Consider the following 14,623-nt stretch of genomic DNA (forward strand, 5'->3'; position numbering starts at 1 on the left):
CCAAAGGTTTACAAACATAGCAACCACAAAAGTCCTTGAAATAGAAAATGAAAACATCTAAACAGGGTCTGAACCCTTAACACCTTCATCAGCTGCTGCTCCACTTGGTGGAACCAGGGATGCTTTAGGAAGGCCATCATACAAACCATCCAAACCTTCCGGGTCTTCATCTTCAGCAGCAAGGGGAGCACATTCAACCCTCGCAAAAGACAACTGAGCAACATCAATTGGAATAGACATTGAAGTAACTTGTTCAAGGTCCTCGCTCATCTTCAGCTTTTTCTATGAAGGCCTAACACCATCACCCTTCTCATCACTCGTCTCAAACAAGGACCTTTTTGTAGAGGCAATGACAAACACTTGCTTGCATAGCTCCTTGTTTAGACCTTCCGACTCAATACCTTCAAGTTCAGAAACACGCTGCTCCACCATTCGGGACAAGGCATTGACATAGGGGTAGGATATCATCTCCATCTCTTTCATAGCACTGTCAAACTCTGGCAGAGAGTCCGGCTTAAAAGCAGGAAGGCTCTCGAAAGCTTCCCCCTAGCAACATCATTGAAACCTACAATTAAACCTGTATGCCTCCCATGAGCCATAACCTAATGATAAATCCCAGCAAGAGGAGCATTGAACTCCTGGCTATGGAGAAGGTAGGTGATTAAATTTCTAACACCGGTCCCAATCAACCATTTCTTTTCATCTTTCAACTTTTCAACCTGTTGCCTCAGCTCTTCCATATATGCTTCATTGGCAGCCTTCTCTGCCTTAAACTTATTCCGCTCCTTAGCAAGTTTGTTGTTAAATTCAGATAATTGGCATGAATAAGTTTCCAACTTCCTCATTTCTTCGTCCACTTTAACCTAGAAAGTATCCAGTTGGCTAGCAAGCTCACTTTCCTTGGCTTGGGAAGTAACCAATTCTTTCCTGGAGGTCTGAAGCTCTGAATCCCTTGCATTAAATGAAGCCTTAAGAGCATCAAACTCGTGGCAAAGAGCAACCCAACGCTCTATTCCCTCAGGAAGAGATTTACCCAACCGAATAGCTTGGTTAATTATCCTTCGAGCCAAATCCTCGTCTGAAGACTTCTTCAACACTTGCTTCTCACCCGGGGTAGCCACGTTTATGATAAAATCATGATACATAACCCCATCCCTAGTAGTATCAGTAGGATGAATTTTCCACTTAGGCACAAACAACGCGGGATCATCGGCCGAAGCCACACCCTTGATCAAGCTTTTACCTTTACCAGCCACCTCCTTTTCAAAAACCCGCCCCGTCTCAGGCACAACTTAGACAAGCCTACCTTACCCTTCTTCTTCTTCTTCTTCTTATTCGACTGCTTGGAACCACTAACTAGGGATGTTCATGAGCCGAGCCGAGCTAGGCCAAGCTCAGGCTCAGCTCGGCTGGGATTTGAAACCGAGCTGAAAATCTAAGCTCGGGCTCTGCTTGGTTTTAAACTGAGCAGGCTCGGCTCGGCTTGGTTAGGCTCGATTTTAAAAATAAAATTAATACATAGCTCTCAAAATTCAGTAATCTAAAATATTATTCAATACTTCAAAAGAACATATTCAAAATAAGTTCAACCTAATACATTACAAGCTAAAATCAAGTTCAACAACGCAAAATAAGTTTTAGATTTCAAGTAAATACAATATTTGTTCATTAGCACATCAATCAACCTTTAAATATGTCATAGATATCAAACTACAAGCCTAAATACATGTAAATAATAATCACTTTTTTGTAATATATTATATGTATATAAAAATAAAATATATTATAAGTAAAATAATTCGAGCTAAGCCGAGCTACCAAGCGAGCCAAACCGAGCCAATTTGGCTCGTCACGAGCCGAGCCAAGCTAGACTCACTTTCTAACCGAGCCGAGCCGAGCCGGCTCGACTCACTTTCAAACCGAGCCATATCGAGTGAGCTTTTTCCGAGCTAAATCCGAGCGAGCTTCGAGCGAGCTCCGAGCCGCGAGCTTTTTGAACAGCCCTACCACTAACACTATCTTGAGCTACCTTCTTCAACAATTCCTTCTCTATAGTACGCTTGTACTCATTTAATTTCTTCAACACAACAGAAATCTCAGCCGCAGATGGGGAACATAGGAACCCCCTACGTCACCAGCAGCTACCTGAGAACCTTCTGTCTTCACCAACTTCACCTAGTTACAGAGGATATAACATCCACATCGTTCTCATCTCCACTATCTATGGAGATGTAATCAGAAAACTGAGATGTGGTACCTACTGAGGCAGATCCCCTAGTGGACCTCCTAACAGGTAGGGCAACCTTCTTCCCCACAGAAGCCTCTATAATGGGTTGGACAGGAACCGCTGCAAGATCACCGGGAGTACAGACATGTTCTGTGCGACGGGTGATAGGGGGCGACTAGCAGGAATCTCCTTCGACTGAACTTCAACAATAGAGGGATCCTCAAGCAAGATATAATCCAAGAAGAAGGTTAATAAACTAAGAAGCATAGCACAAAGGCACAAAAATCATAAGAAAGGGGCACACCCTTCGTGTCTACAACAAAAGATGGTTCAAAATCCCGGTCAGTCCAATCCGCACTAATCCCTACCAAAACAAGAAGCTCCTCCGGGTAATCCCGGAGCTTCGAACGAGAAGCATGAACAAACCCTGCTCTAGGTCAGCAGCATCGGGCTCTTTCTCATTCAAACCATCAGTAAACTTGCGAGGAACAAAAGCGAAGGGGAGGAGATTTATATAAATAAAAAACAACCTATCTTTCCAAGCATAGGTATGACCAACAGTCCCAACAATCAAAGCCGCCTCACATTGAGTTTTTTCAATGGTGAAACAATCACCATTGCGAGCCAAACGAAAAAAGCGAAGGAACAACCAAAGAGGACGCATAACTAAGTGCACGACAAAGAATTTCAAAATGCATAACACGAGTAACCCAACGGTGACTAATTGACCAAAAGATAAACGATGGTACTTTAAAACCTCCAAGAAAAAGTTTGTAAATGGGTAACACAAGTTAGGTTGATCAAGGATGCGAGTATAAAACATGACCCTCCTGACACTTATTTGCATTTATATTACCGGGAGCAACAACCCCAAGCGAGGGATCAATGCCATGATCAACACAAAATTGATCAACCTCAGTTTGTGTGAGACGGGAAAATTAAACTTGGATGTCATTCTTAGAACTTGCCATTTAGAAACAAGGAATGAAAAGAAAACACACTTACCGATTTATAAAAGGAGGTTCGCCGGAAAACGAGAAGATCACCGGAATATCCAAAGTATTTCAAGAGGAATAGCAAAAGAAACGGATGAAAAGAAAAGAAGGAAAGATGCACGGTTATAAAGAGGTAACCATATATTCGAAATTTGAATTCCTATATTTACGGGCAGGTGGAGGGCCAAGATCAAACCGCAAACAGTAGAAAGCCTACTAGCAATCATACCTCCCCTGCGGCGCTGTCCCATCAATCAAGTCGTGGTTGTCCGATACAACTTACATAGGCAAGTGGACAAGTGGATCAAAGCGTGGACAAGAAACTGAAAAAAACAAAGCGTTTCAATAACCAACAAAAGTAAAAAGCTTCCGATAGTAAGCTCCTATCCGCAAGGCAAAAAACTTAAGCTTCTAGCTTCCCCACATATTCTTTAAATAGTTTTACAGAGAAACTAACAAAACAAAAATACGTTAAAACCAAGAAGCTAAGAAAAAGAGATTTATAACCCTCTCATATGATCCATATGCTAATATACATAAAGCTTAGGCACACACTCGAACGTAGCTAAATCTCTAAAAAATAACAACGACCCATTCGAGACGTAAGCACCTATATTTACAACATAGACACTTATGACTAGGGGGCTGCTGACGTGGGTGCCCGGAGGAACCTACTCAGCAAGGCTGAAACAATAAGTTAAACAAAGTCACTACAGCGTCCGGAAGCTGGAAACTAGAAGTTGGAAGCTGGAAGCTAGAGGTCTGAAGCTCATGCGGGTCTTGAACCAACAAAGTCAAAATGATGTGACTTTGCTCAAAAGTGCATAAAGTTACATGGAGACACACAATTCTGACAATTATCCGTGTGACATTCAGCAAAATTTCGGTAATTCCGTACAACCTGAACAACTATTACATTATTTATTTTCACATGTTTGACTTGATTTTATTTGATTAAGTCTTAAAAGTCTAGAAACTATAAAAATCATAGCTTATTATGATAACAAATCCGTTACGATTAGAAACTATATCCTAGACTGACTGTAGAAACACAAACAGACAATACTTTCCAGTACTAGTCGTGGTACACTCTGACACGATAAAAATGAGACATAAACATATGTCTGCACAAACATTCCATAAGAACTTCGTCCAATTATATCATGTAGAAAATTCCATTTAAAAACCAAATTCTCCAAGTTCGTAGAAAAGTACAATATCCTGCGGAAGTGTACAGTATTCCGCAGAACAAAATAGTAACTAGCTGAAAAACCCAAAAATAAATATTATTTGTCAAAAATAAATATTATTTTTCAAAAATAATATAACGGATATTAAAAACGACACAAAACCCGCACTTAAATCTTATTGTGTTAAGCTGCACAGTTAGTTCAGTAAACTGCCTGACAACAAAGCCGGTACCGGAAGTGTGTCAGAAATAATAAAATTTTTAGTCCGAAAAGTTGGGTTAATAATTTGGATGATAAAACATGTGCAAAAACAATTTTTGGCATGGATTTATATAAGTAAAACGCAGTGTCAGTATTTAACCCGGTACAAGACCTGAACCAAATTTTTCATCCGATCAACGAACTAATAGTTCTGGTGGGTTAGTTTTACCTAGTGTCACATTACTTTAAAATGCTGGACCTTGAAAGTTTATAGAAAATTTTATATAAATTATCAAAGTCCATGAAAGCTTAAATATGTAACAAGATTTTATAAAAAATGCAAATACCCCCCCCCCCCACCCCACCCCTTGATGATTCACGGCATTAGTGGGTCCCCCACATGCCCACTCATCTCTAATGTGTTGTGTTGGAACTCTAAATGGAAGGTTAGTGTATTGTGTAAGAACCATAATCAAAACTAATCCTAAGGGTGTAAGGAGTGGTTAAACACTTTGAAGTGGCAAACCAAAAAACCGACCAATCAGAGCGCGCCATGTCAATCAGTCAAAAGTGTTTAAACTTTGCTGAAAATTGTTGGCAATGGTTTAAACACTTGCTGAGTAGCAAACTTTTTTTTTATTTTCTGTTTTTTTTATATTTAAGATAAAATGGAAAAAACATAAACTTTTTAAAAATAAAAATAAAGCATTACATTTTAATTAAAAATAAAGCATTACATCTTAAATAAAAATAAAACATTACATTTTAAATAAAATCTAACTTAAAAAAAAAAGAGGATGAGAATGAAAGAATGAAGGGTAGTATTTATGGTGTAAATTTTTAAAACAAATTTTTTTTTTTAATTTGAACGGTATTATTACCGTTGGAGACAAAAAACGGTCAAAAAGGAGGATTCCCGATTCGGCATTCTGTCCCCGATTGCTTTGCTTTGCCGCGTCGCCAAAAGGTCGGCGCCGGTGTTTGCCGATCGGCAAACTGGTTTGCCGCACGTTGCCGAGTCCCACACCGTACACCCTAACACTCCATCTCTCTTTCATTTACCAACAAACACTCAAAACTCTTCATCTCCTTACTCTATCTCTCTAAAAATCGGCTAGAGCACCACACCATCATCTTTATCTTTTTTTTTTCAAATCAAAGACATTAATTTCAAGCATGCATGATCAAGAAGTTTTCAAGAAGACCTGAAGATACACTAGAAGCACCTTGGTAGCACTAGAAGTTCTTGGATCATCATATCTTCATCTTTGTTTTTACAAGCAAACTTGAAAGAATCATCAATAGCTTCTACATTTTTATTATTTTCGATTTTTCTTAAAAATATAAGTTCAATCTTGAATCAAACATAACAAAACCCACTTGAAAAACAATAAGAAAAACTAAATCCATGATTTTGATCTTATAAATTTCTTGGTGATTTTGGATGAACTTGAAGAAGTTATGTTAGTGAATATGAATCTTGTTTATTCTTGTACAAAAATATGATCTAAAAACATGCATGTTAAATCTAACAAGATTCATCAACAAAAGTTATGAACATGGGTTTTTATTCTTAAAATAGTTACATGGTGTAAGTTTTTTAGCGAGATCAGGGGTTGGTTCTCATTGTTTGCTGGAAAGTATGGAAGGCTAGAAACGACCTAATTTTTTCTGGAAAAGCCCCGGTGGTCGACGATGTTTTTAGCGAGATCAGTTCGTTGGGATATTTGTGGTTTAAGAACAGGTCTAAGTATAAAGATATTTCTTGGGATGAATGGTGTAAGTTTGTAAATATGTAATTTTGGGTGGTGCCCGGTCTTCGGGTGGCCGTGTGTTAATGAAGTTTTCCTTTCAAAAAAAAAAAAATAGTTACATGCATGTTAGAAAACATGAGTAATTATTTAAAATCCAAGAACTTAAATTTTTGTTAAAATATATGAATAAAGTTTTCATTTTTGGAAAGAATAAAAAACATGAAACTTGTTAATAAAAGAGTTTTGAACACATGATTATACTCAAAATGACTACATATATCACCTAAAACATAAATTTTTAAATAAAATTATGTTCTACAAATTTTGGCAAAAATCATGAATAAAGTTTCCTTTTGGGGAAAGATGGAGACTACTACATGTTCATAACACTTTTGTTGTCAAAATAGGATTAGGATGATTCTTGATACTTGATGATATTTTGAGTAGAAATGATTTGAACACAAGTTTGTTTAAACTTGGGAAAAGTCCATAGTTTAAAGGAAACTATGACAAAATTTTTATAAAGTTGGTTATGATCAAAAGGTGTTAAATAAAGGATTTGATGACTAGAAAACAACTTGGGATCTTTAAACTTGATTAAACGAATTTTTGGACAAGGAGTTATAAGTTCATATTTTATGAAGAATTCTAAACTAAAAATGACAAAGTATATATTTTAGATAAAATGTATACTTTAAAGATTCATCAAGTATCATAACTATATATTTTTGTATGTATATTATGTATTTAGTTCATGTAGTAATAAATACAAAACTATACACTTCCACAACAAATTACAATATATATATATATATATATATATATATTAACACTTAAAAAATGAAAACTATAAAAATGGAATGTCCATCCTTGGACATAAACAAACAATCGGACAAATCGGACACTTTGGACAACATGGACACTTTTGACAAATTCAGACAAAATAAAATATATGGCACAGACGAAATAAACGACCTAAACGAGACGGGCGACACGAACGGAATGAAAGACACGAATAAACCAAATCGACACGTAGGAAATAGTCATAACAAAAATACGAGCCGTCACACAAAAGTCTTATGCACTACAAAGATTAAATAATAACATAAGTAACAATTTTTATAAAAAGAGTCCATGAATTAAATTTGGGCTAAGTCCACTTTTCTTAAATAAGATTGGGCTAGGCCCACTTTTACAAAAATATTTGGACTAAAACCCACTTTTTAGTTAAACTGGGCTAAAGCCCACTTTTACAAGAATACTTGGGCTAAAACCCACTTTTTATAAACTAACATAGGCTAGATCCACTTTCTAAAATTAGTTTGGGCTAGGCCCATTCTTACATAACCTATCTGGACTAGGCCCACTTTTGTAAACTAAATTGGGCTAGGCCCACTTTTATAAAACTATTTTGGGCTAGGCCCACTCTTGCACATCAATTTGGGCTTGACCCACTTTAAACAAAATCATTTGGGCAAGGTCCACTTAACTAAAATAAATGGATTAGGCCCATTCAAACATAAACTAAATAGAATATATATATATATATATATATATATATATATATATATAGAAGATACATATATGTAAACATAAACAAAGAAAGCAAACGAATACAAGAACCAAAAACGAAATTCAAGATGAGATACTTGTACGAAAAACAAACATAAACCTAAGTGTCTAATGAGATTAGAACACTTGTAGGTCAAGAAACAAACAAAGAACCGGGAATTGAATAGATATTTGCACGGAACGCAAATCTATGAGTTCATGTTTCCCATTTTAATTTAAATGTTTAAAGTTTTAAGCTTTCGGGGATGTATACATATATTACAATTGGTATGACGATAAAAATGAAAACATTTAGATCACATGCGGATAGGTGTTTTAAATGAAGAGACCATTAAGGAATAAACAAGTACCGAGGAACAATGAGATAGATCTATTGGGTTTTGGCGAGCCCCACTCTTAACTCTTAACGGCAACGATGACAGATTGTTACAGAGTGCTTTTGTGTCTAAAACTAGTGTCACTGACACAAAAATAAATCGTCAAGGTTTGGTTGCCTCCTATTCTGGCATACAGATTAGTGTCTTGTTGTTTTAATAGGTGTATTATGCACCTTCTTGTTTATGTTGATGATTTTATCTTAATAGGAAATCAAGAGAAGATTATTGCCACTTTTGTATCTCGGCTACACAAGGAGTTTACCATCAAAGGCCTTGGACAACTAAATTATTTTCTAGGGCTTGAGGTCGCCTACACTTTTAATGGCTTGTTTCTTAACCATTCCAAATATACCCATGATGTTCTTGCTCGTGCAGGTCTTCTTGACACTAAACTAACTCATACCCCTTTGTCAGCAAATGCTTCCTTTATCAGAGATGGCACTGCTTTTAAAGACCCCGTGCTTTATCGTTCATTAGTTGGGACTCTCCAATATCTGACAATCACCAGACCAGACATCGCCTATGCAGTACATGTAATGCCCCAAAATATAAATTTCGCTATTTTATTATTTTGATATATAGGTATATAACGGTTTAACTAGGGCTACCAAACCTAGTTAGTATTTTTACCTTTTAGTAAGAGATAAATGGGTTAAGGCTAAACATAAGTAACTAGCTAAACCTAAGGGAAAGAAAATGAACAAGTTGGAAAGTTGTTTAATTCAAATTTAGAAAAACAGATAAAAGTAAGTATGTGTGTGGCATGTTTTAGAAAGAGAGGGAGGGAAAACCTTCTCTTGTTCAAGCCACAAATTTAGTAGATTCAAGGGTGTAATTGAAGTGATTTCCTTGCATGTTTGAGGATTCTTAACATCTATCATCATCAAAACCTAAGATATGTGGTAGAATCGCATTTGATAGAATTTCTATGAATAAGGGCCTGAATCATGAAAACATATGATGAAATTTAGATTATAGATGTAAATTGGTGTTGTATTAGTGCTTATGATCATCATACTTACTAGTACATTGGAAATATTTGAACAATTATGAGAATTGATTTGATGTTCATACATGTTGTGAAGTGGGCTTTGACATGAGTAGAAGAATTTAGCCCCTTTAGGTTGAATTGTGGAACAATTCAGACATCTTGGATGAGAATTAAACGTAATGTCCACTAAGTGTTTGATAAAATGGAAACATGAATTTTGATTCTTGTTAACCCATGAAACTTGATGAAAGAGTTATGAATGATGGTTGATGACCTTCGATGAAAAAGGCTATGAATGAATATGTGTCCTAATAACCACTTGGGTTGAAAATTATAGGTAACTCAAGTAAGGCTTCGGGAAGACAAGTTGGAAATGACGCTCGTCTAAAAGGAAAGCTCTAAGGTACGTAGCTACATTGTTATATATATATATATATATATATATATATTGAAAATGATACCAAAGTAAAATACTATTAAGAAGTTGAATGAAAGACCTATTTTGGGCCAAGTGGAAATGAGCTTAAGCAAACCCTATCAAATGGCATGCAAAACCGAAGTATAAATGACTCGCGGTTCATAGAAGCGGAGGTGTTTCCTAACGGAAAACAACCATGGTCATGGACCATGGTGAGAATTGATTAAAGGATGATCGCCACTCGTGGTTGAAGAGAACTATGAGTGGCGAACTAAACGGGTCGTTTGTGGTCTATAGAGCCACAAACATAGTAACGGACTTACAAAACCAAGGTATAAGCGACCCGCAGGGTCGTAGAAGCCAAGATATTGTCTTATGACACCAACAATAGTTTCGATGGTGGTTGGGAGATAATGAGGAAACCACGACAAGGAATGTAGGAGGCTTGAGCGAAAATGCTTGAAGCCTCGTAACTGGTCAGTTTTGTAAAACACCAAACCAGAAGATGGTACTTAGAATGTTATGGTTCGCCTAAGGAACCAACCATAATTGCGGTTGTGGTTGGGAGAAAATGAGAAACCAGGCTCCCCCCACGTGGCGTGGGGGAAATCCTGAACAAAAAAAATGTTTTATTTGTTGTTTTAAAATGTAGTTGTTTGTTTAACCTAAACACTAATCATTTTTATGTTATCCCATGGTACGTAATATCTAAGTTTGAGTACCAGATGAAGATCAAGCCACGTCAAAAACCAAACAATCCTGAATGCTCGTGAAATATGACGTCTAGTGATATGCAACTAAACTTTTAAGTTACATTAGTTAAATCTTCTTTTGTGAAATAAAAATTTGGGTTAATCATGTAATGAAATTGCGAAATTATATATATTATAAGTCTGGATCTTACAGTAAACCAAGTCAGTCAGTTTTTACAACAACCAACCACAGATCACTTTCAGCATGTAAACGGATATTACGGTACACTAAGGGCACCACAACATTCGGACTTACTTTCTCTCGTCCGACCAAAACGACCATTCTGGGTACTCTGATGCTGACTGGGCTCGACGCGTTGACACTAGACGATCCACCTTTGGTTACTCCATCTTCGTAGGGGGCAACCTTGTATCTTGGAGTGCCAAGAGACAATCAACTGTCTATCACTCCAGTTGTGAGTATGAAGACATGGCTTTGGCCTCAATTGCTGCTGAGCTGATATGGATTACCCATCTCCTTCGCGAACTACATGCTCTTCCACTAGACCGCCCTACCTTATTATGTGATAATAAAAGTGCCATATCTCTCACCCAAAAGCAGTCCAAACACATTGATGTCGACTATCATTTTATAAGGGAACTTGTTACTTTAGGAAAATTGCACACCTGCTTTGTTCCAACCAAACTCCAGGTTGCGGACATCTTCACTAAAAGCCTGTCCTGTCAGCAATGTAAGTTGTTCCGTGACAAGTTAGGTATCTACTGACATTGTTTTGCTTACGGGAGGATGTTAATGTATAATGTATTTATGTATTACATTACTATTTATTCTTTTTTACATGTAAAAAGTGTAATATTCTGAGCTATATATTATTGCATCCTCCTTAGTTATGGTAAAAATTACTTTCACTTTAATATTATCAATAGTAAACCCTATTATCAATAGTAAACCCTGCAATCGATTAAATTATTGGTATGATTTTTTACAACTAGTGAGTTATAATACTTTGGATTATTAAAACTCAATTCATTACGTTCTAAACCGAGAATTAAATTGGATAAAACTGGTATTAAATCTTAGTTATTTGGTTTTATTAATTTTTTTCATAAAAGAAGTTACTATATCTTTTATTTTTAATCGTGTCTCACGTGTTGTATCCTCCATTCCCTTTTTATTCATTACATATATCATATCTACACAAAGTGAATGTTGTCTCACATGTGCCACTATTATAATTTGATGGAAAATCAAAAGAAATCACAAACTTACACCTAACTATTCGGAAGAAGACCATCTATACGTCTATATATAGTGATCAACAATCCATCATTATACACACTCTATCAGATCTTCTTACTCGATAACTAATTAAGAAAATAAAGCTTTGTTTGCATGGCGACTTCTCTCTCTAACACCTCTAGTTTCTTTTCTTCGACCATCCACAGTCCCACCATTGCCGCCACCTCCACCAACCGTACGTTCTCTTACTTCAAACCATCAAAAACCCTACCCCGAAAATCAGTCTCAATGATCACATGCACCCTTAACAATGCCTACATTCCTCACCATATCCAAGACCCTAACCGCATTCGCATTTTGGACACTACTCTCCGCGACGGTGAACAAGCACCCGGAGCCTCGATGACCCAGAAGCAAAAACTCGCCATTGCACATCAACTCGCAAGGCTAGGAGTCGACATAATCGAAGCAGGGTTTCCGGCTTCCAACAAAGCCGATCTAGAAACGGTTAAGTTGATAGCACAAGAGGTCGGTAACTCAGCCGCTGGTCATATCCCCGTCATTATGGGCCTTGCGAGGTGCAACAAGAACGATATTGATAAAGCATGGGAGGCTGTTAAGTATGCAAAATACCCGCGGATTCAAACATTTATAGCCACCAGTGAGATTCATATGAACCATAAGTTAAAGATGTCTAAGGAACAAGTTATTGAAAAGGCTAGGACCATGGTGGCATATGCTAGGAGTTTGGGTTGTAATGATGTTCAGTTTGGCGCGGAAGATGCTGGAAGGTAAATTGTGCTATAAAATTCAGAAACTAATGATTGATTATATATATGACTCATTTAACTATCAATAAACTATTAAAGTGAAATTCTCATACAGCTTAAAACAACCAATCATTTTTATTAATTTCTCTGCCAATCTAATATTTGTTACCTGTCAAGTTTCAGTTTTATTTTCATTTTCATTTTCACTTTCTAGGTGTGACATCAATGATGATTTTATTAGTGTTATGTTATGTTTTTTTTTTCTTTTAACGTATAGATCGGAAAGAGAATTTTTATATGAGGTCCTAGGTGAGGCGATAAAAGCAGGGGCAACGACTCTTTGCATTCCTGATACCGTTGGTTATAACTGGCCTCGCGAGTTTGGGCAGCTCATTGCTGACATAAAATCCAACAGCCATGGTGCTACAAATGTCGTCATTTCTACCCATTGCCATAATGATCTTGGACTTGCTGTTGCAAATACTTTGGAGGGGGCTTATTCGGGTGCAAGACAATTAGAAGTAACGATAAATGGAATAGGAGAAAGAGCTGGTAATGCTTCTTTGGAAGAGGTGTGTAATGTTTAATGTTCTTAATTCATAGTTCAACAAAACCGTTATGCGAATATATAAAAGTTGGTTACATCTCATGATTATAGGTGGTAATGACTCTAAAATGCAAAGGGGAGTTACTAGGTGGTCTTTACACCGGTGTAGATACAAAACACATTGCCATGACTAGCAAGATGGTATGTATAAGAACTTCTAATAATATTCAACACTTGGCTCTTTAAGAAGCTTTTTGACGTTGTGGTGTTGCGGACGCATGAATCCCAACAGATCGTGGTGTAATTCACTTTGAACTTACATGTGTTATCTAGGTGGAAGACTATACTGGAATGAGGGTTCAACCACACAAGCCCATTGTTGGTGCTAATGCATTTTCTCATGAAAGTGGAATCCATCAGGTTAATTTGTTGGTGATTAGATAAAACATATACAACTTTAGTGAAGTCACATAGAGATTTTAAGACATTTTAGTATAAGTAGGCATTTTGCTTGTTCTAATGTTTGTCTATTATTATTTAGGATGGGGTCCTAAAGAACAAGAGTACATATGAAATTATGTCTCCTGAAGATATTGGAATTCATAGATTTAATGAAGCCGGACTTACACTTGGAAAACTTAGGTATGTTCATTTGTATTGTATATAGCATGGTCTTTACTCTTTCCTGTATATGTTAAGCTATTTTCTAAATAAAATATATAAGAAAAGAACATCTAGAAATATTGTATTTAATTATTGGAGTAATGTTTCTAGAGTTATAACTCTGGATTATTAAAAACTTTAACATGTCAATTAATCCGGGATTCCTAACCAAATTCAATTTTGGTTTAAGAAGCCCAAATTGTCAAGTCAAAGGTTGTAATAATCTAGGTTTAGCTTTAAAAAAATGTATATATGCTTTTGGTAAGTACTAACAATTGGTTTACAAATATTGTTGTACAGTGGACGCCATGCTTTGAAAGCCAAACTTTTTGAGGTATAGTGAAATCTTGAGTTCACTATTTTCAAACGAAATGACTAACACATTAATCATTCATTAACTAAGTGTTTCTATTTCTTTTCAGCTTGGTTACAACTTTGATGAAAATGAACTTAACCAATTGTTTTTGCGCTTTAAATCTCTAGCTGAGATGAAAAAGGTAACTACTTAAAGCTCTTCTTTACGTGATATCAAATGTTCATCTAATTACTAGGAAAGCGAATGTTTCACTCTAACTACTAGCGCATGTATGCTATAATCGTTGAGCTAGCGTGCCTGCCATACGCATGCTTTGTACGTCCTTTCACACATTATGACTAACGCAGCTTCCTTTATGTCCCAGATTATCACCGATGAAGATCTAATAACATTGGTATCACACAAAGTTTCCGAGGCACAAGTAGAGTATTATCAAGCATAGAATTAAGATGTATTGCTTAATAATCGTGTCAAAAATTTCATTTTGTATTTTTTTACACAATAACCTTCACCACCCCTTAGGGGTTATTTTAGTATTATCCTAGTTGTCATTTTGTATACCATTTGTGAGTGAAAATTGTTTAATATGTTAAAAATAATTATACTTGTGTTGCGTCCAGAAGAAAGCAAATTTGTTGTATACAAATAA

The 14,623-nt window shown here is 36.4% G+C and overlaps 1 protein-coding gene across 1 annotated transcript; it reads left to right on the forward strand.

The window, feature by feature from the left end:
* Positions 1 to 11,797: 11,797 nt before the first annotated feature.
* On the forward strand, positions 11,798 to 14,623 carry LOC110907927 (2-isopropylmalate synthase A). The gene is made up of 8 exons (XM_022152837.2): positions 11,798 to 12,469; positions 12,726 to 13,020; positions 13,107 to 13,196; positions 13,329 to 13,415; positions 13,537 to 13,637; positions 13,959 to 13,992; positions 14,081 to 14,155; positions 14,339 to 14,623. Exons 1-8 carry the CDS (start codon positions 11,832 to 11,834, stop codon positions 14,414 to 14,416), a joined length of 1,398 nt encoding a protein of 465 aa, XP_022008529.1. The 5' UTR covers positions 11,798 to 11,831; the 3' UTR covers positions 14,417 to 14,623.

The sequence above is a fragment of the Helianthus annuus genome, chromosome 11 (assembly GCF_002127325.2).
Source record: "Helianthus annuus cultivar XRQ/B chromosome 11, HanXRQr2.0-SUNRISE, whole genome shotgun sequence".
In the NCBI taxonomy this organism is placed as follows: domain Eukaryota; kingdom Viridiplantae; phylum Streptophyta; class Magnoliopsida; order Asterales; family Asteraceae; genus Helianthus; species Helianthus annuus.